The sequence below is a fragment of the Bacillus rossius genome, chromosome 14, assembly GCF_032445375.1.
Source record: "Bacillus rossius redtenbacheri isolate Brsri chromosome 14, Brsri_v3, whole genome shotgun sequence".
Lineage (NCBI taxonomy): Eukaryota > Metazoa > Arthropoda > Insecta > Phasmatodea > Bacillidae > Bacillus > Bacillus rossius.
This window is the reverse complement of record NC_086341.1, coordinates 25,109,458-25,133,230: the sequence shown is the minus strand read 5'-3', so window position 1 is coordinate 25,133,230 and position 23,773 is coordinate 25,109,458. Positions and strand designations below refer to the sequence as shown.

Sequence of the window (23,773 nt, the reverse complement as noted above, 5' to 3'; positions counted from 1 at the left end):
TATCTTGTGTGATATTTAATAATTTTAACAGGCAATGTTTATTTATTTTTTTTTGTTTCAAGCAACTATCATCTAGCGTGTGTGTGCGCAGGAGCCAGGCCAACTTCCACGTGTTCTACTACCTGTACGACGCGCTGGAGGCGGACGGCGACCTGGGCAGGTACCGGCTGGCGCCGGGCCGCCGGCAGCGCTACCTGCGGGCTGCAGGGGCTGACGGCGGGGCGGAGTGCGCCGCAGGACCGCGGGAGCTGGAGCGAGGGGAGAACGCGCGCAGGTTCCGCCGGCTGGAGGCCGGGCTGGCGACCCTGGGGCTGGACGAGGAGCAGCGGAACATCCTGTGGCGGCTGGTGGCCGCCGTGCTGAGCCTGGGCGAGGTGCAGTTCCGCGACTCGGGCGACGGCGCGGCAGAGGTCGCCGACCTCGACGCCGCCGCCAACGGTGAGCTTTCAACTCTCCTCGCCATACCCCATTGGCTTTCTCAGCATACCCCATTGGCTTTCAATTACGAGAAGCATTCGACAACTGAACAGAATGTTCAGTGTGTCCTTCGAAGCACACAAGGGACTTCCGTTACGCCTTTTCCTTCATTTCCACACAATATAATGTTATGGTCATCGCTGAGATCTCTCAGTTGCCCCGAGCACGGGAAGACTGCGCGACAGTTCCAAAGGCTACTCCGGCAGACAAATTCTAGTGATTCGCGTCCGCGTACTGAAGTTTACAAAGCCAATGAGAAACTTGGTCGTATTAACCATTTAATGAATTTTTGAAAAAGATAGTTTGTTTTCGAATAAAAATTCCTTGTCGAAAATCCGGTCCTAAGCTAAAGTTTAGTTAGTTTTTTTTTTTAAGTCTTCTTTGTATTTATAGGAGCCGTTTCGTTGTATAGTTTAAACTACGTGTGATTCGCGTCCAGAAATGTAGATGAAAACACTATTTAAGTATATTTATCAAGCTCGGCATTATTTTAAAGAATTCAACGTAAACTTTTGTGTCCAAGTTGGTATTGTATATGCAGAATGAGAAAACATGAATTTGCTCGTTACCGAGTTACCGTTACTATTTATGTACACAATAAGAAACAAACATGTATATACTATATAAATTAATGTTTGATATTATTTTTGTAGTTTAATATTTTATATTCAGTCTAATTATTCATACTGGTCACAACTATAGCTTATCCGGAATTCTAACAAGAATTCCTTACACGTAACATAGCTCTTCAACCACAACTGCGCCGCGTCTTGAGTAACTGCAACCCGCCTCACAGATTAGCTCTGCGGGCAGGTCGGCCACCGTGGCGCTTCGGAATGTAACTTTTAACTCGTTCGTCACACAGGTTCCTCCGATCATATGTATTCCATAAAGGGACACTTACTAACCCCTAAAACGTGTTTCACACAAGAGCGATGCAATGCGGTGTGCTCCAGCCAATCGGAGCTTGATTGCGGATAGCATACGACAAAAAAAAATTGGTTGTCTGTAAAGTCGGTTTAGGACGATAGTTTAACGTGACAACGTCATAACAAAACTTTGATGAAATGATTGCATACTTTTATGAATAAAATTGAATCATTTTTATTTTAATAATAAAATAATAAATACTTGAAATTATACTAGTAATCAGATTTTTAAAATGCAAGAATAATTAAACTTTATTGCCGAAATTGTTGTTGTAATAAGCAATGAAAACCAAATTAACTTTTCACTTCACTTTATAAACAGTCGATGAAACAGTGACTTGTAATTAATTTTAAAAACTGGCGTTTAGCTATAAAGTTTAAATATAATTATGAACAAGTTTTCATATAAATAAACTGTAATCAAATATCTATCATCAATTATATGAATCACCATAATTTTTTTAAGTCAATTGTAACATAACCTATTAGGCTATTACTGCACTCGCCGACAGCGTAACGGAACACAGCGTAACGGAACAATGAGTGAAACGGGACACAGCGTAACGGAACAATGTGCTTAACGGGACACGTTTTCGTGCGTGCAGCCGGCGTTCATCGATTGACAACGTCAATAACTTATTGTTCAATTGCCATCCAAGAAGCGCACTGATACAAGAGTGTGCGCTGGGTGGTTGAGGGTGAACGTGTGCTCGTGCGCGCAGCGGCCTGGCTGCTGGGCGTGGACGAGAAGAAGTTCGCGTGGGCGCTCACCAACTACTGCGTGGTGGAGAAGGGCACCGCCGTCAGGCGCCGCCACTCGCCGCCGCAGGCCGAGGAGGCGCGCGACGCCCTGGCCGCCGGCGTCTACTGCCGCCTCGTCGACTGGGTCGTCAACGTCGTCAACCTCAAGCTGTCCTTCACGCGCGCCGTCTTGTGAGTTGTCCCGCCCCCAACCCCCCGCGCTCGCGACCCCAACCAGGTTGCATTTCATTTCATATAAATAAATAAAAAATGTTAATGTTCGTCCGTTCGAAAACTTTAAATCTCCGAAAGTTCTTCAACGATTGTTTTTTAAATTTTTGACACAACGTTGCATTCGAATATGCGCGCGTTTTATATGCCTATGAGTAGTATATGAATGGCGGAGCTGTCACAGGGTTCAGGGTTCCTTATTTTAACAAAAATGTTATTATTTTTTTGATTTTTGAAAATTCTAGTTTTAAAAATTACAGATTTTTCAAGATGGCGGAGCATCCTGGAAATAAATTATTACTGCACTCTAGTGAGAGCAAAAATTAAACTAACATAGCTGCAGCGCACTCTAGCAGACAAAAACAATATGTTGGATCCAAGATGGTGGCCTCCAGTGGAAGAAAACAATAATGATGCTAGAACGTCATACTAGCTGCTGTAATATTTACATTGGAATCAGTGGTGGGAGGTCAGTCTGCTGGTGGCTTCCGTGGAGGAAGAATCCGTTGAAATTTTTATTTTGCCGAGGACTCTAAACTGCGTGATGTAAGTATATTTTTATTGAAATTTTATTTATTATTTTGTTTATAAATTTCATAATTTTTCCCCGAATTTCTAGCCTAAAAATTACAGTTTGTCAAGATGGTGGTCAATTTTCCAAATGGCGAAAGTTCTTTTTAATAAAATGTTCTATTTATTAATTTTTTATTAATATTAAAATTTTTCCCAATTCATTTTCTGGTGAAAATTATATATTTTAGACATGGTGACCTTAACGAAAATTGCCACAGAGATATCCTAATATGGCGGAAAGTTCTAGAATTCCAAGATGGCAGAATATTCTATAAACCAAGATGGTGAATCCAGAATGGCGGATCCAGGATTGCCGCCAGGGTGAAAGTCAAGGTCAAAGGTAAAAATCAAGGTCATCCAAGTTAGCCGCCATGACGTCTTTGAGTCCTCACTCTGAATCCTGTACCAGCTCCACCATTCCTTTACTAATTATCCGTCACACCTGTGACAGGTAAACAGATAGAGGAATATATAGGTAAAAACATTAATTTTAATAGTTTTATTGCTATAGAGTGACATATACAGAGATAGAGAAATCTATATAGGTATATAGATAAGATAAATATAGAGGACGATATAGATATATAGGGATAAGAAGAGAAAGAGATATAGAGTGAGGTATATACAAAGAGAGATAGAGATATACAGACATAAATAGAGTGAGAGAGATAATTAGAGATATATAGAGAGAGATGCGTTCTATTGTGTACCTCCTTCAAACAATTTTTAAAAAAAAATTGATTGTGGCATTGCAACTCATGTCGGGCATTAGCTAGCATTTAATAAAATAATAAAACAAAGTGAAACAATTTTTAACGTATTTAGAACACAAACAAACATGCCTACCACCACAGCCAAATAGTCTGCTTCTATTGGTCACGCGGAGAATAGTAAAACGGAAGAGCTCAGCATTGCCGAGCTAGTCCGTACGGGTCCATCTCTATCCGGGTGCTGTTGTATAAACTCTGTTCCGTGAGATCCGTCTCCATTTACGTGTCATTGAATAATGGGCCCTTGGCCGGGCGTACACAGTATCAGGCATGGCACGGTACGACATGACATTTTGTGTGACACAAGCAACGCACACATGATCAGACGCGGCACGACGCCACAACACTGTTGCGATCAGACACGAGGCGATAACATCGAGTGACAGCTCCAACTGAGAAGCCTAAGATGTACATCAAGTTCTGTCCCTGCCCGAACACGCCCGAATATTCACCTTCGGCCAACCTCGGGATTTGTTTTATTTTTGCGCAGGAAAAATGAATTCAAATATTAAAAGTGGTCGGTTAGGTTAGCTACATTAAAACACTTTAAAACACTATGGACGGTTTGTTAGGTTAGTATAGCTACATTAAAATAAACAGAGAAATATAATTATATATAAATAAACCCGAGGTTGGCCGGGCGTGTTCGGGTAGGGACAAAACTTGATGTACATCTTAGGCTTCCCGCTCCTACTTGGTCGCTAGCATACTGTCTGGTGGCTGCAGTGTTCTGCGAATGTGCGCGTACAAAACCTTCGTCAACAAAGGCACGCTAACATAACGTGTTTATAGCTGACTAGTTGAACACTGTTTTTCGTCGTTTCTTTAATATGAGTAAATATTCACTTGATAAGTATTTTCATTGATGTCCTGTACAGGAAAGACCTATTTTGTACTATCCATCTTTGAAAGAGTATCACGACAACAATTTTATTTAAAGAATATGGAAGGAAATAACGTAACGGAAATAAGGCGTGAAGTTGTCTTGAGGCATCGTGTGGTGTCGCTTCGCGTCTTTTCTGATTCTGTGTGCGTTCGGCCTTAAAAAGGATCCACCTTAAAATTTTACGAAGAACGCTTGTTACAAACTACGCTGTAATTTTTTTGTAAATGGAACTGAAATAATAATTTAAAATTACTTATTTTGAAAATTTTGTATAATCAAATGAAAGCTACAAACAAATGGTCGCAGTAATAATGGGTTCGGATTCTTACCCGGGAATTATACTTTCTGTTGTCTCAGTACCAACATTAGTCAAAGTTATTGGTAAACTGTTCCCTGAATAGATTTCCAGTACTAATGTACAGAATAATAAGAATAATAATACCAAATAAAGTCAAATTATTTAATATTCAATTATATTTTATACGTGGTTCAATAGACGTATGCCTATTTTCTTAAGTGCGACAAGAAATATTCGGTGTTTATTCCAAATACGTATTTCATATAAGCCAAATAAAAACACAAATATGTTTTATACAAATTTACAATATCTTTCTTGATGTATTACAAAATATTTCTTGGCCAATGGTTCCCAAGAGAATATTTTGTAAAAGTAAAAAAAAAAAAAAATCTGTGTTTCCAGTTGAAGTGTGGTGTTTTCATTGTGGAACCAAATTTAAAGGACTATAGATTTATGGCAGTGACTGCTTTAAAAGGCGGAAATCGTGATTCATAATTGTTAACCATCACTAGCCGTGGCTAAGCACAGTTTCAGCAATGTTCTGGGTTTGGCAATACGACGATGGTAAGGTACAAAATTACTTGAATCAGGTCACAGCAAGCCATATCCAAACAATTCCTTACTTCATGGGTCGTGGGCTAAAGCCCCAGATCGGAAAAATATGTTACCTATCGGGATATTAATATCCTCTGAAATAAAATAATGAATTTACTCAACCCAACAATCAACCTCCACTGGTAAGATGCTGCCTCAGCATCGAAAGTCTGAAATATCCCAAGCCTGCTGTATATAATCGGTTGATTTCACAATGTGTATCAGTCATTCTAACTTCAAAATGATGCTGCTCTGTTGAATATGGTTTTTTTTTTCTTTTCCAGTGGTGATAAATATTCTGTCAGCCTGATGGACTTGTTCGGGTTCGAGTGCTTCAAGAAGAACAGTCTTGAACAGCTGTTCGTCAACACCATCAATGAACAGTTGCAGTACCACTACACTCAACGAATGTTCGTTTGGGAGATGGTGAGAAATAATTAAGAAAATATGTATCTATGTATGTTAGAATATTCCAGTCGGGGCCACGGTTATTGATTGGTCAGATCACTCGCCTCCCACCACCAAGACGAAGTCAACCCCCGGAATATTTTAGAAAGTGGGAGAACGTGATGGACGTTGCCATGAGCCAGTGATTTTTTTCGCTCAGCGCTTCATTCCCATCTTATCACCCAACATCTTATTTTTAATTGACTTGACGTGTACGGGAAGTAAGCCTCAATTTATTTATTTGCTTTTACATTCATTGTTTCGAGTTTAACTGGGCATTTATGTGTTCCTTTGAAAGTTTATTTTAGTTGCACGTAGGTCTGTGAGAAATCATGGACAAAATGCTCTATGAGATAGCATGTCCGTAATTGCTCGCCAAGTATTCTTTGTAATGGCTCACTAAGACAGCGGGGAACACAGCGAACGACTGGTTAGTTCACTCGATTACCCACTGAGAGAAATCCAAGTTGCAGTCCCAGAGATCAGAAGAGGGAAACGTGATGGATGTTACAGTGGGGTTTTCTACGATTACTCACGTTCCCTCCAACCACTCGTATCACCACTGCTTCATTCTTGTCCAGGGCTGGATATAGACTTCCTTCACCCGGGGCATAAATCGTGATAATGCTCCCTCCCCCCCCCCAAAAAACACTTTTCTTACTTCATCCCAACAACAATAAACGTAACATTAGTGACGAAATTTTCTGAGCTTATTTTTCCTCTTGTGCGAGCTCTCATCCCGTTTTCAGCTCTTAGTGTCTTTATTTGACATACAACGATAACAAAACCAAGTTAATGGAAAAAATCCGTATGAAATTCTGATTAGCAATTACAGCAACTCATACGCGACACTAGGTTTTGTGGAGTTTTAACGTCCGGACCCCGAATAACCTACCACTACACACTTTAGCCTAAGAGCATGCCTCGTTCAACCTCCATTGGCTCTACGCAAGCATACCTCTCTATAAACTAAGCAGTAAAGATCTCAACTGAATAGAACATGATCTTCTATAATGAGCACATAAAAAATAAAAATGTAATTGGATGTTCAGTAATTATTATTTTTTGTTCTATTCTTGTTTTATTTCACACATTTTTTTTAGTCTAAAAAATATTTGTCGGTCCATCCTGCTCTCCCTCTAACTTCACCCCCTAGATCAGTCTTTATTCTCACCTCATCAATCCTTCGCCAGCTCTTATGACCTTAGATATCGATGAGATGTATAGTTAAAAAACGGTCATTCAAATCACACACATCAAGACGGCGAGCTCGAGCGGTGTTGTTGCAGCAAGAGCAAGAGGAAGAGGAGATTCCCCTGCAGACTCTGCAGTTCTACGACAACAAGCCCACCGTGGACGAGCTCATGTCCAAGCCGAACGGACTCCTGTACCTCCTGGACGAGGCCAGTCGGAGCAGCCGGGGATCCGAGCTGATCATTGGTTGGTACCGTTCCTACGATTATCCAACCCGTTTTTGGAGAAGAGGAATTAAAATTAGTGAATAACTTACAGAGGTTGTTTCCGAATATCAGTGAGGAATCAGCCTGTGAAAGGATATCAGTAATTTTTCGTATTAGATCCTAGGGTCACCTGGTGTGTCAACATGAAAATTATATTTCGGCAGTCCTTTGTTTTCGTCTAAAAAATATTTTAAACTTTATCTTCAGGCAATTTTCAAATTTTTCACAGTAACGGATGGACATAAAAGGGTTTGAACAGTACTCTGCAGGCTAAGCAACAAGCTGTCATTACATTTCTACTAAGAAAGCCCCGCATTCTCATCAGAGTCCACAAGGATGGTTGAAAGTATGTGAGATACTCGTTCATTCACGAAATACCAAGTAGTGGATTCTATTAATATATTTGCAACTATTCAGAAGATCAAAAAAATGGCTGGTATCCTTTGAGATGCACGTTTCGAGGATCATTTAGGCTAAAGTTGTCCTTAAAGGAGGTGTTCGGGAAACCCCTGTATTTCTCTTGACCATTAACTACTGAAAAAAAAAAACATGAAGTACACAGTCTGTGTTACAGTGAGCCATTTTTACATAAATTTACTTCCTCCCCTCAATGGCTTTGTTTGCCCGGAAGTCCAGCTGTTCATTAGGACGGAGTAGCTATTAGGTGTTAAATATTATTTGGCGTGATTCTGCTAGCTTTCATAAAAAAAATCGTGCATTACTTAGAGGATATAGATAAAAGAGAAAAAGTACAATAATGTTATTGGAAATATATGTTTTTGAATGTTTTTTTATTGTGTTTGAACGTTTAAAACACACAAACATTCACCTACAATAACTTAATTTTTCGCTCATTATAAACTGTGAAATGTTAAATTCTATTCTGAAGTACGGCTATGTCTCGAGGAAGGAATATTAATAGGAAAAATTGTGCAAAAATGATTGCATTAAATCTATTAGCTAGCATAACTTCCATGGAAATAACTATGTCTGCTCAACCTTCCATAGAACATAGACAGGATTTTGTGAAGAAAGGGATCCAATATAACCATTATATAATTGTAAAAAAAAATAAAATTTATTACCTCACAAAGTCTCAGGATTTCGTTGAAACAAGTCATACAAGTTATTAAATACATGGCACACGTGTGTCAAGTTTGTTTGAAAGATATCCTTACAGTAACACATGAGCAAACTTCTTATAAACACAATTCCTGCCTTTTCCCACATAGCATTTAAGCTTGCGGCAAGCATACCATGTGACTTAAATTACAGTTTCCGTGCAAGCTTGATACAAGCTTGATTCAAGCCTTCTTTGAACCATGAACCATTGCCGCGTGCTTGCAGGCTTGCCATGGCAAGCTTGTCATGTGTAAAATAGTTAGCATGAATCAAGCTGCTGTACACGGAGCGTGTCGGTCTATAATGGAAAGGAAATACATTAATAATGTTCGCAGGCTTTCACGGCCATTGTCTGAAGTAGCTTGGCTTCTGGGTTGTAGCCGCGTCCTTGGCGAATAATTCACCGACATTTCGGTCGAAATTTCAGTCGCCATCATCACCTATTGCTCCCTGATGATGGCGACTTCAATGTCGACCGAAACGTCGGTGAATTATTCGCCAAGGACGCGGCTACAACCCAGAAGCCAAGCTACTTCATAATCTCTGTGTAATCTTATGAAGCTAAGCTCACTATTTAAAAATGCTGGAAGGAGGACTTGCTCCCTGGCTGGGCTCCCGAGGATGGACGGTCCCGCAGAGACGCTGAAGGGCGAGCAGCGGCAGAGCACGCGGCTGCAGGCCATCGGCCGCCACGACTTCACGGTGGCGCACTACACCGGCAAGGTGACGTACTGCGCGCAGCAGATGGCCGGGAAGAACCGCGACTTCCTGCCGCCCGAGATGATCGAGACGCTGCGGCTGTCCTCGGACCACGTGGTGCAGAAGCTGTTCACCAACCAGCTGTCGCGCACGGGCAACCTCACGCTGACGTCGGAGGAGCGCGGCGCCATCGCCGGCCAGAACAAGGGTCGCTGGGGCGCGGCGCTGCTCGCCGACAGCCAGGCCAAGCCCCGGGTGAGGCCACCACGCTCTCTCTGGCAACTGCTCGTCCTTCCTCGGAGGTCCTCTTCCACAACGGGAAGCCTTCATTTCACAGACGAGAGAGCCACGCCCGAAGTTCCCCGAAGTTCATGCTCGCTTTTTTTGTTTACATGATTTCATAGTATCTTTAATGTAGCTATCCTAACCAAATCAACTTTCCACAATGTTTTAAAGTATTTATAATGTAGCTAACCTAACCTAATTGACCATTAGTTATCATGAGTTACAATGAACAAAAAAAAAACCGAAGATGCACGATCGGGCGTTTGGCTCTCTCGTCTGTGAAAAGAAGGCTTCTCTTCCACAACGACATGTAAACGGACACGTATCTCCCGGAATATCCCACCATCCCGTCTTCTGCTTTCAAAATCCACTGAAATATAACAAATGTCAACCAATGAGATTGTATTTCAAGGTTACCAAATATTAATTCAATTCCTGGCCCGCTCTGTCATACAGCCTTCATTTAGCTATCTGATGACACTCACTACATTTTGCCACTTATCATGTTGGCAGTAATCTTCTTTGTAACTTATGTAAGTCTGTATAGGACATGTATGTATCTTCTCTGTTGCATCTATACATCGTGCGGTATCGCGTGAATGCTTTTTGTCTAGTCCGGTGTATTCTCGTCTCACTCGTGGTTCTTGTAGGTGTTTTTTTTTTTTTTTTTAATTATATTTAATCCACTATTCGAATTGCAAGTTGCTTGAATTGAGATCTTACACATTTGAGATTATAACACAAACATAATTTACATAAATAATAAAAGTGAAGGACAAAGTAGTGATCCAACCTAGATGTTGTTCTTGTAATTGATACTAATATTTTCACGTATTCAGTACATAAACAAAGATGGCTACCACCGTAGCCAAGTACTGGGCTTCTATTGGTTGCACGGAGCAACGAGCTGAAGAGCTCAGCATTGCCGAGATAATGCTTACGGATCCGTCTCCGTCTGTGTGCCATTGTAGAAACTCTGTTCCGAGATACAGGCTTTATAGTACACGCGATTATTTAACTAAGAAAAAAAATCACTTGATTTTGTAAATAGATAACATTATAATAATTACATTTAATACAGTTTTCTTATTCTTAAGCCTTTGACAAGCTTGTTCAGTTTAACTTTGCCTCTGAGACAGTATATTAAGCACTATTACCTCGTTTAGGGTAAAATTTCAATCTGGATTGAACCTGGAGTGGAGTGAACTCGGAGTGAATGTGTAACGAACATAGACTGACGAAATGTGTTTATGGTAAATATCACAATCCAGATTGAAATGTAAACAAGATTGAAGTTGGAGTCAACATTGACTGAAAATGTTGTGGTTTTTTCCGTCCAGCAATCTTAAAATATGTTTTTCAATCATTATGTCCAACAATAACTTTACTTCCATCTCTGTCCACACATTCCTCTGCTCTTTTTTTTGTTTTTTTTTGCCATTTTCACAAATTATGCCTGAAATGCAAAGAGACAAATAACAAACAATGCAATATGGCGGCGGCTTGCTCGTGCGTGTTTTCTTTTCTCTCCAGTCCGTGTTTAAAGTAAAATCTCAATCCGGATTCTTCAGTCCAGTCCACCTCAACAAGTGAGTAGGGAGAGCGTGCCGACTCTGGAACATAGACGAGGGGGGAGCGGGGTAATCCGGGGATTATCCCATTTTTTAAGGTTTTTTTACGCATTTTTTATGGTTTTTTATGTGCAAATCCAGTTTTTATGCGCTAATCCAGTGGCTAATCCGCTAATCCGCAAATCCGCAAATTCGCAAATCCGCAAATCCGCAAATACGCAAATACGCAAATCCGCAAATCCGCAAATCGCAAATCCGCAAATCCGCCATTTTGTATTTCTAGAAATTTCCACCAACTTCGAATCGTGACGTCATGATTCTGTGTCGTCTGCTGGAGGCCGCCATCTTGATTTCTTCTGGCCGCCATCTTGTTTCGTCTGCTGGAGGCCGCCATCTTGTTTCGTCTGCTGGAGGCCGCCATCTTGATTTTTCCTGGTCGCCATCTTGTTTCGGCTGCTGGAGGCCGCCATCTTGTGTGACGTCATATAGTTCTGTTGGTCGCCACCAGGTAGCAGCAGGTATTATTTTATTTTAACTAAAATATTTTCAGTGCCGAGGCTGGGATTCGATCCATGGGACGTGAAAACGTCCAGGATGTCGTGGTTACGAGGCGGACGCCTTGACCACTAGACCACGAGACCAATTGGAATATGGTGGAATAAATAATCTATATATGCTACGTACTGACGGCAAGTTTATGATAAATGGGGGAGGGTGTTTTTGCCTTCCTTAATGCATACCTAAGGCGCCACATTTGAAATTAAAATTATTATACAGCCGCCATCTTTAATTCCAGCACAGACTACCAGATGGCACCAAATTCAAAAATTAGTTGTCAGAGGCGCCGCCATCTTGGTTCTCAAGTTGGCTGGTAGATGTCGCTAGTATCGCGCGGCAAATTCAAAAATTAGTTGCCAGAGGCGCCGCCATCTTGATTCTCAAGTTGGCTACCAGAGTGTGCCACCGTCGCCATCTTTATTTCATATTTCAGCTGCCAGGGCACAGCACCATTCGATAGATCGAATGCTAATCGATATATTTACTTTTATTTCATATTTCAGCTGCCAGGGCGCAGCACCATTCGATAGGTCGAATGCTAATCGATATATTTACTTATATTTCATATTTCAGCTGCCAGGGCGCAGCACCATTCGATAGGTCGAATGCTAATCGATATATTTAGTAACAAGTGTTGCTACCAGAGGGCGCGATATTTAAATTTAAAAAAATATTACAACCTTTAAACAATTCTCCGCCATCTTGGATTCAACAGCCCCACCATCTTGGAAGCACATGATACACCCAAGGACTCGTTCCAATACATGCACAGAGTGCACCGAAAAGATTGTTCCCTTACATGCACAGAGTGCACCATATTGAATGATCATGATATGTGTTCCTTTATATGCATCAGAAGCAGGCATAAGAAATTTTTTCTTATAGGCATACTTTAGTGTTAGCTTTCCTGTAATGCATTTAATAATAGTGTAAGCTCATTATTATTATTTAGTGATAGTGAATTTATAACTATGATGTGTAGTCTCATTCTCTTCATCTCGACGTGGCGGAAGATTCTCTGGAGTGTAAGCTGAAAAAAAAAAAAAATAAATAAAAACTTGTGTTTGAATTTATAGTGGTATGCTGCTTTCCACATCACCTTAGAGACTATGTCTCAGGAGGTACAGCATTAGATGCGTTAACTCCTTTTTTTTTATACATGGCGAGTTTCCCCGAGAGGCCTATTTTCCATGTTTAACAAGGGCGCAAGCATTATGCTTCACCGTCACTCTCTCCCAAGCCGCTGTCCACTCCATCATCTGGCTCCACTTGCTCTTGAGCCTCCATTACAGCTTCAAAGCATGCTATAATACCGTTGTAAAGGTATGTTAGAAACTCGTATTCCTCTGGAAATGCAGCGAACAAATTGATCGCGGAGACCTCTAGATGGTGTACTATCGCATCTATATTCATGCCGATGCAAGCATGAAGCGCATATTCAATGCAATCGCGCATTTCCTCAAAAGCAGCCATGTTCATTATGGAATTGTCAGAGACAGAATGAAGACTATAGTTGACCTGGTCTTGACGGAAAGATGACATGCAACCCCGATGTCGCGCTACACATTCCAATGAGGCGCCCAGCGCGGGCTGACGTCACAGCTTGTTGATCCCAAGCTGCAGAGTGCTGGGTCGTGTTCAGGAAGTAGTCCACACATTATAAATACATTGCAGGAATATAATCTCAACAACAGCCCACACAAACGATTCCATAGAATATGCTTCGATTGAGAACAAGCAATAAGGTAAAATAAAATGTGTATATGTAATCTTAAACTCCCATATCCTTTCTCTTTACCCATGTCCTCACGGTATCGGGAAACCCCTTCCAAGACACCTGGAATCTTTCACCACGCTTTCGATGAATTTTATTTACCAAGTATGTATCGGGGTGTTTTGTAATTTGAATTTCTGAAGCATAAAAAACACCTTGTATTTCATTTCCATCCATATCACTCAAGTTATACACACGCGGAAAGCTGGACCTCATAGCTGTTACTTTAAACACTTCGTGAGACCAATTCGGTGTAAACCCCTTTTCAAAAACTTTCTTGTTTCGTGACACGCGTACATGATCCCCCACACGAGCCTTAGGTTTTCTAGGGTCAATTGTCTTTACATATTTGTAAACACTTTGTAGCAAAGAGTCATCCTTCACTTGATTCGGAGCCATGCCAATGGTGCGGTGGAATCTGTTATTGTAGACACGTAGAACTTGTGGTAAAATTTTAAGCCACTTATAATTTCCTTGAGCTGAAAACTCGCGAAAAAGCAGCGATTTTAGAGATCTATTAAACCGCTCTACCACACTTGCTTTAATCTCACTGTGAGTGGAATAATGATTAATATTTTTTCTTTTCATAAGAGCTCTGAAAGTTGAGTTATAAAATTCTGTTCCCGCATCACTTTGAATACTTTTAAAACTTCCTGCTTCTTTCAAAATACTTCTCATGGCAGCAGTAACCATCACACCTGTCTTTTGTTTAACTGGAACTGCATAAGCACGTTTGCTGTACACATCTATGGCAGTCAGGATGTACTTGTAACCACTGTTCACTTTACTGTATGGTATCATTTCTACCAAATCAATCTGTAGTAAATCATGGAGTCCATATGTTAAAACCCTTCTGCGAGGAAATATAATACGTTTGCCTCGGTGAAGCTCGTATGCAATCCCACGCTGTGCGTCGCTCATTTTGCAATGTATCCTGATTCTTGTAACTCTTCAAGTATCAAAAGGATTTCGTTATTGTGTCCGGTGTGGCCAGAAGCCTGCGAGGCCATTAACACCCTGAGTCGATCTACTATCTCATTCGGATCATTCCAATAAATGAACTCTCGTTTACGACCTAAATCCAATGTTTTATGTAACAATCCACTTCCTCGTTGCTGCGAACCAATATGTGGAAACAGTTGCTTAATGATATCAAATTTCGCATGTGACGTGCTTTTATAGAGATTTGTTGCAGGGTCATTCTTTTTAAAATAAGCATTTGTAAGCTCTAGTAGATTACCATATTGTTTAAGGGCCGATTCCGAGTACGTATGCGGCTCTCTGCGAAATAAAAGTTCAAATAAACCAGGAGCAGGTTGTATTAGTTCATCTTTAACGCGAATCATATTGTTATCGTGAAAAAATACTTCCGTGTCCCCTAAAAACCAGCGGTTATGTCGTTTAGATACACCATAGGTTCCATCACCAGAGCGAAGGTTGTAGCTCTGCAAATAAGACTGCACTCCACCTAAAGAATCATCATATGGAACACCGTGATGTTTTAAAGGAATAGCGTTCGAGTCATCACTGTCGCTTGATTCTAAATATTGTTTCACAGTAGCTTCTTCCGCAGAATCCTGCTTCACAGTATCGATAGACTGTGCGAGCGATGTAGTAGGTCCAAGTTTATCCAAACGCGAATTAACAGACTTGAATATTTCTTCATTAATTGCATCCCTCTCCAAACGAGCTCGTTTGGCAAGTAGATACTTTGCACGAACATTTTCTATGACGCGCTCCAACTTACTAGCCACAAGAGACATGACTGCAGAGTTAGCGATAGCATATCACCCTTTTATATACAACTAGCATCAATACGTGAGTGATCTAGGCATGTCTAGAGCTTGATGGTTTTGGAGGTGCTGGTTTTGGAGGTGCTGGTTTTGGAGGTGTTGGTTTTGGAGGTGCTGGTTTTGAAGATGCTGTTTTTGCAGGTGCTGGTTTTGGAGGTGAAGGTTTCTTAGACAACACACCGCGAGAATATTCATCAGGAGTAATCGTCAAAACACCAACAGTGCGATTCATTTGTGAAAGCTGTTGTACAATTCCAGCATTAATTTTCAATACCATCTCAACCATGTTAGCATTTAGTGCATCATTTAGTTCCTCTATAAATGTTTGTGCGAATAAATCTAACCTGCTCTCCAACGAGGTGCACATATCACCCAACTTTGTCGACACAGCTGAAAGACTTTCATTTAATTGAGCAATTAAATGCTGTTCTTTAGCCTCCATATTGCGCAAGAACTCCATAATCCCCACTTGCACATCTCTTGTTACAGTAAGTGATCTGTTGATATCTGTAACTTGTCGTGTCATACCATCAGTCATCGAATGCAAAGCATGTGTAAAAGCCCAGCTTACTGCGTCAACATACTTCTTATTAGCAGCATCACCATCTTGTTTAGGATCACCAACTCTCTTCAAATGTTTCCAGCTTAAGTCGCAGTCCCCTTCACGAGTAAACGTCATGCATGAGTCGTGCGATCGTTTAAGTCCACCACCACCGAACTTTGACATCGTGATTCATGAACCTATCACAATAAACTGATCAAAACCACATCTGTAACGCCCTTTATGTAGAGAAAAATCTTTAGCTATCACAATGAAACCATGCTCATTAGGACTGTTCCAACAGTGACCGCAAAGAGTTTTAAATCTCTCAATGCTCATATCTGTACCGACATGGTCGGAAAACACATGTTTTAGATTAAGATCGTCCATTTTAAACAAAATTATTAGATTACAATTATCTCGCACTAATTGCTTTCGGGTTTGGGTATAAGTTTGTACCAAGTAGAAACAGTCGATCTTGTGGTGTCGCCCCATAGAATAATACTTTTGAACAATGCTTTGTTTATCACAAGCAACATCATCGAAGATTAGCACAGAGTTGGGGAGGGCTTGACTGGGGTCTAAAACATCAGCATTTTCTCGAAATTTAAAAAATTTCACTCCCCCGACATTTTCCAGCACATGGGCTAAACGTTGATATTTTGGTTGTTCTGGGGACTTGCTATATAAATACACATTCTCAAAACGTATCCCATTGGGGTGTTCTAGAAGTGAAAGAATAAGACAAGTTTTGCCAGAATTCGAAGGACCTGACACTATACACCGTATGGTATTTGGTAACAGAGATCCATGACGTTCTTCAGTTTTACTAAACACATCATCATCAATTAGTGAAATTGGTAAAGCGAGCTGTTGTTGAACAACCTCCATTCTTAATACTAAACCTAAACACTATAAAACAGTCATCCTTATAGTGAAACCACTCAGTGTCTTGATATGTCTTGTATGAGACGGAAGAGAGGTTCAGGCTTAGTTAATTCTGTTATAAATAAGCTACCATTCGAGGCACATCTTCCGGGCTACAATTTCTGTGGACCTGGCACGAGACTAGCCGAGAGACTAGCAAGAGGTGATCGTGGTGTGAATGCACTAGACGAGGCGTGTCGTCTTCACGATATTGTGTATGCGAATAGTAATAACTTGGCTGAAAGACATAAAGCGGATAAAATATTAGCTGACACGGCCGAGAAGATTAGAAAGTCTCCCGAAACTAAATTTGGACAGAGAGTATCCGCGTGGACCGTTAACAAGATTATGAGAGTGAAACGTAAGCTTGGTGCAGGTTTAAGATTTTCATCATCATCAAAGAAGAGAAACCGTAAATCTGTCAGGAAAGCCCTGGGGAAGAAGGGTGGTCTATTACCATTTATATTTCCAGCACTCGCTGCATTAGGCAGCTTAATTGGTGGAGCTGTGGGTGTTGCTAAAACTGTTTCCGATGTCCGGAGTCAGGCACGTATGCAAGCGATAGCACGTGCAGCAAAAAACGGTTCAGGACTTTATCTACGCCCCTACCCACAGTCGGGTGGTGGGGGAAAGCGAAGAGGAAGAAGAAGAAAGAAAAATCGCGGGAGCAGGAAGCGATAATCAAAAACTTACCAAAGCGAGCTCTTACAAACCTCGAGTTAATGAAGGCGATAAAAGAATTGAAAATACCATACTTTAGACAAATATACATGCGCGATTCGCTACCTAAGAAACCATTGCGTAATGAAAGTGCTATTTTGAATCTAGACTCATCCAAAGGACCGGGAACGCATTGGACTGCTTATGTCAAGACCGGTCCTAACGTTGAATATTACGATAGCTTCGGAGACTTGCCTCCACCAGTGGAACTGATACGATATTTAAACAAGTGCAACATAACCTATAATTATGACAGGCAACAAAAGTTGCATTCATGGAATTGCGGTCACTTATGCTTAAGATTTTTAGTATCAATATATAAGAAGCATTAGTGTTATCATAAGCCACATATGCGACAGAGTGTTTATAGAGAGACCACACACAACGCGAGACGCAGTGTAAACTAGACAAAATGTCAATAACATTAATTTTAACTGGGAAGAGCTCGATTATGAGAACCTACTACTTCCCTCCCTTGCAATTGGATGGAGAGTGGACAATGGCATTGATCGATCTGACAACATATAACTCGATACCGAACATTGATGAAAATAATCAAGTTTTTCGATACATCGCAAACAATGAACATCATGAAATGAAATTACCAACAGGTGCATATGAAATAAGTGACATGGAAGCTTACATAAAACAGAACCTACCTGCAGATTCAACATTTCTATTACGAGGCAACCCCAACACCTTACAGTGCATAATGTTCAGCAACAATATACATGTGGATTTTAGTGGAAAAAATACATTAGGTGAAATGCTTGGATTTTCTTCTCAAGTATACAAAGCAGGTGAGCTGCATGAATCGACAAATCCTGTAAATATATTCCCCGTGAATGTTATACGAATTACAAGCAATGCTGTGGGACACACATACTTGAATGGTAAATTAAACAATACTATTCATGAATTTTCCCCCATAGTACCTCCGGGATATAAGATAAATGAACGACCTACCACGCTCATTTATGTCCCAGTTACCGTTCAATCGATATCGGAGCTCGACATTCAAATAGTCGATCAGGAAGGACGCTTAGTTAACCTAAGAAAGGAAGAAATAACTCTAAGACTGCATTTGAAAAAACAATGGGAGTGAAATATTTTTCTAAGCATAAATGGAGCGGTTTAGGTGTGTCCTTATCCAGTAGACGACGAGACATCAAGCGGCTAACATCTGTTAACGTGAGATTCCTTAAAAAATTTGGATTTAGAGTTTATCCTCATGGAGAACACCGTTCTTGAAGTCGAGCAAGCACCACAATTTGAGGATTCTATTTCAAAAACTGAACTGCATATTTACAAACCATACTTAAATGGACCCTATGCCCCCAACTCTGAAATCCGTATAGTGATTCAAAATCATGATGCATACACAAACATCTCAAAATCCTTTTTGCGTATACGTGGAAAACTCGTAAAGGCAGACGGACGGAAACCGGACCATGCAAAGATTATAAACAATGGTGTATTACATATGATCAATCGGATAGGATTTGAACTGAACGGCGTTCTTATAGACCAGACCAGATCACTAGGAGTGGTATCTACAGTGAAGAATTATCTTTCACAAACTCGTGATGAATACGCCATCAGCAAAATGGAGGGATGGTGTCTCGAGGAAAACTATAGCTTGCCTCTAACAGCCGATGGTGTTTTCGAAATCTGTGTTCCGCTAAGCCATCTCCTCGGCTTTGCTGAGGATTATCACCGTATACTTCTAAACTCCAAACAAGAGTTAATTATAGTTTTAGAAAATACGTACATTAACTCGATCGTAGATGCGAGTGCGCAGCCTCAAGCAGTTAATTTAACCATAAACTCTATCGATTGGGCCGTACCACACATCCAAGTGTCTCCAGCGGAACGCACGCGACTGCTTAAGCTTGTGGAGAAAAGCAGAAATATAGATATAGCATTTAGATCTTGGTCTGTTGAAACATATCCCAGCATGCCACAAGCACAAAATGTCAGCTGGTCAGTAAAGACAAGCTTCTCGATGGAAAAACCACTATACATAATAGTCGGCTTTCAATCGGCTAAACATAATGTAATGGCTGCCGATAAATCGAGGTTTGACCACTGCAACATAAAGAATATAAAACTATTCTTGAATTCAGAAAGTTATCCATACACGGATTTGGACATAAACTTCGACAATGGATTTTACTTAATCGCATATGATATGTATTCAAATTTTCAAGAGTCTTACTATGGAAAGCAGAATGCACCTTTGCTTGACCCTCATCAGTTTAAGGAACTGGCTACGTTATTCATGTTTGATGTAAGCCGTCAAGCTGAGAAAATACCTTCGAATATCATAGATTGCAAGTTGGAGATCACAAGCTCAGACAACCTACCGATCTTAACACAAGCATTTGCATTAATATTGCACGACAGACTTGTCTCCTATAATCCACGAGACAAAGCTGTTAAAATACTGAGTTAAGCATAGTAGAGGCTCAGTCGTGTCTCAGCCACCATGAAGTATGTTAATCTGCAAGGATTTTTCTCTCAGTATGGCTTTATTACCAAGGAACTTAGCATTGCTGACTCTGAGGGGAACATAATTACGCGAACATTCAAACCGCCGTTTGAGTGGAGAGACATTAGTCGTAAATACCGGAGAAGTAATGCGTGGCTCACTAAAAATTTTCATAGTTTAAAATGGGAACACGGATTGTTTCCCTACAACAGTCTTTCCACCATCTTGACAACTCACTTGAGTGGAACTGTAATAGTTGCTGGAAGCGAACAGAAAAGATGGTTGGGTAAACACTGTCTCAAACACATGCACATAGTGGATGCACAAGAGGAATATGGCTGCCCGGCTTTCAAAAAATTAGACATAATGTATGCTCAAAATCGTGACAGCATAAGACCTGTATCGTCTCGCCGTAACGTCGCATTGCTTAGGGCTTGGATGCTAGAACACAGCGATCCTGGAATGTTGGATGACGCGCTCGAAATGGAATCAACAACAAGCGAAGCAACGGTAAACATGTCTGGACTGGAGGCGCTATAAATTGAGGTCATCGTCCCGGGGTACGACAGTCAGCGTACAGTTCGCGGTCGTGCGGGCGTAGACTCACTATATATTCAAGAAAAATGACGTTCGATCCATCGGCACGCTACGCAGACGTGTCACCCGGCTTTCGTCGTGTGGCATACCTTACCGGAGATGGAGAGTTCCACCTCATAGTCTGCAACTTCAATCATCACTGGAGCACCGATTGCGATCTGGAGGCTCCGGACTTTATTGAGACGCCCTGCAATCAGGTAGATTGTGTTGTGCACTACTTGAGACCCGACAGTAAATTTCCTACTACCTTAGAAGAACTTAAGGCAGCAGCCGCTACTGAAACTATAACCTCAGAACCAGATTATTCTGCAGTAAGGTGTGATTTGAGACGCAGCACGAACCCAGAGACAGTTGTGCATTGGGAGGAGCAGTGTGATGGTTATGTTCACAACACAACTTATGAAAACAGTGTTTGCTACGAGACATGTAGTTTCCTTCAGTGTAAACTTTATCGATTCACCCCATTCGCTTAAGTTTGAGAGCTAAGACAATACCTATGTCAGTCATGTTATCACCGCGATTCCATGATATAACTCAAAGCCAAGAAGATGCCGTAATAGATGAATTGTGGGCACCGAGCATCTTAACATGGGATGAAGCGACAAGATATTTTAATTATCCTCCTGATCCACGATCTAAAGAAATGAAGCCTTCGACTTTGTTTGACAATACCGAAAATAGATATCTTTACAAACGTGCAAGTCTGAACTGTGTTGAATTTCATGTAGAGTTCTATGAATTTGATATTGGATTGAGTAGTCTTCGATACGTTTATTTCGAACTTTGTCGCGAAAATACTCATTTCCGACTGAGGTGGCACGCTGATAGACCATACAAGTCCGTGACTCTCTTGACTGTTTTCGACTGTCAGCATAAAGACTGTGTAATAAATCTTAGTCATCCAATGGCAAAGTTTCCCTGTACTATTGATGAGCTCAAGACATCCCGTGACAGAGACTATGAAAGTACTTTCTCCGAATGGTGTACCGGAATTAAACACTATCGCCATAATCCCGCTACATGCATGTGGAACCCACCTCACGACACGCCTTGCAGTAATCATTTGTGTTCCTTGTCGAGAGGTCGTTTATTACGAGAAAACAAATTCTCGGTGTCGACGCATCTAAGCAAGCAACTATGGGGATATAGATAATGGACTGTTCTACGAGATGCTCTACTCTATGGAATTTCGTAATAAATTTATTCATTCGGATGGGCAATATATTTTTAAATAGGATCGCCGCTTCCTGGGTCGACAGTCGAGCTGAAACTGTGTCGGTGTGAGGATCTGTGCCAAGCAAGATGTCTAACTTTCATTCAAGCAAGAAATACGTGAGTGTAAATCCTGGTCTAGGCAGTGTTGATTACAGCGAGTGGAGTCAAGACAATTTAAAACACATATCGGAAAGCTGTGACGGCATGTTTCACTCGAAACAAATACTCGACCCAGGACCTCAAGACATACCATTTGAATTAATTAACTGCTCTGGTTATGGACAATGTATTGTTAACATGCTTCGACACGATACAGTGCTGCCTGCCACGAGTGAAGACGTCTACGCACACGCATTCAACCAGACAGCTACCCAATCGGTTCAGGTTATCCCTGAATGCATTCAAATCAGCCCTGATTCGCCAACATCCATCATACCTGTAGCTGAGCCAATCACCGAGGCGACACCGAAGTCCACCAGACGAAAGCGAAAGCCTGCTGCCTCTCGCAAGAGTCGAACCAGAGATCTCAGTCATTTAGGACCGGTGAGTCAAGATGTCGGAGTTCAAACAGAGTCTAGTGCTTCCATACAAAGAACTGACGAGATGGCCCGGGTAGCAGTGCGCTCATTACTTCTAGAATTATTAAGCAAAGTATAATTGAATTTTTGTCACTTTGTGTATGTAAATGTTTCAGCTGAATACGTAAATATAATATTCTTTGTGTGTAAGGAAATGTTCAAGTTAGCATTCAAATCTTTTTTTTATCGTCACTTTAATACTCTTTGTATGTAAATGTTCAGGTTTGTATGCAAACATTATGTGTGATTTTCTTGTAATATTTCAGTTTTGCATAAAGTTTTAAAATAAATTGTTAAAAGCATAATGCATATTTTATTACCGAAACTGTTTGCAACTTAAGTAAAGAACGTGTAGGTTACTGTATTTTTTATAAATACTCTTTTCAATTATATAATTTTCTGGTTTAGTATAATTTTAAAAAAAATGTATTCAAATTATCCATCAGTCTCTGCGCCCGCACGTTCACGAAATGTATGTTGACTACAATAAAACTAATGTGTAACCTCTGATTTATTGTTATGATTTAAGTATTCCTCTGATATAAAATAAAAGCTAGCATTGAAACGTCCTGCCTTCCTGGGCCGACCAGCGGGTTGACGTGCGAGAGCCCGTGGATGAAGCTCTCTATTTTCAGAGAAAGGAATTTGTTTTTCCAGACAACTGTCGTCGCACCTAAGAGGTGTCTATATGCTGTCACAGACTTGGTTGACAGTTTCTGCAATCGTTGTAATGCATTACAACGATTGCAGAAAAATGTTTTCAGTAAGCTATAATAAAAAAAACATTAATTAAATTTTAATTCTGAAAAAAGTGAATGGTAGAAAATCTACTTTCTAAAACAAAAAACATATAGTTTAACTAGTTTTCCATGATCACCATATTATTAAATGATTTTACCAAATATAATCTACTCAACTTTCTTAAATTAATAATTTTCAGTTTATAACTGTCATCTAAAGCCGACACACAGAGTAGGCGATTCCGCGAGAATTCAGGTCATCGCCCGACGCAGATTTATATATATATACACCTGCCACAGAGGTCGGAAACCTCATTTGATCGCAGCCAGCCCTCGTCAGCCCTCGATACCTCCTCCGCAGAGAGACGTTCTTCTCCAGATAAGGTATGTGTTCTGTCAGTTCTGACTGACAACACGAGATGGAGTACATTCGTTTCGTTAAAACACGTTCGCGCACTGTGTTTACAGTTCTTATTTAACAATATGTCCACTATTTTAAATAAATAAACACGTTAAAACGGTCGAATTAAGCAATAACTAAATCCATGTATTTATATTACTTAAATTGTGTATTATCACGGAAAAATTACTAAACTCTATTTTTTTTGTTGCGATTATATTACTTTGAATATTATTCCTGTTTTCGCTTATTTATTAATGATTGAGAATCAACTTGTTTTCATAATTATTTTTACAACGGGATGCGTGTATTTAATATTTCTTTAATACATCTTTCATTCTGTTACTGAACGCTAT

The 23,773-nt window shown here is 40.6% G+C and overlaps 1 protein-coding gene across 1 annotated transcript in view; it reads left to right on the top strand.

Annotated features, from left to right (window-relative positions):
• LOC134538730 (neither inactivation nor afterpotential protein C) overlaps positions 1-23,773 on the top strand; it is a 180,052-nt gene that overhangs the window by 89,458 nt on the left and 66,821 nt on the right. The window contains exons 12-16 of the mRNA XM_063380190.1: positions 92-438; positions 2,129-2,339; positions 5,784-5,925; positions 7,236-7,386; positions 9,166-9,482. Of these exons, the coding sequence (XP_063236260.1) occupies positions 92-438; positions 2,129-2,339; positions 5,784-5,925; positions 7,236-7,386; positions 9,166-9,482 (1,168 nt within the window). The remainder of the gene's footprint in view (positions 1-91; positions 439-2,128; positions 2,340-5,783; positions 5,926-7,235; positions 7,387-9,165; positions 9,483-23,773) is intronic.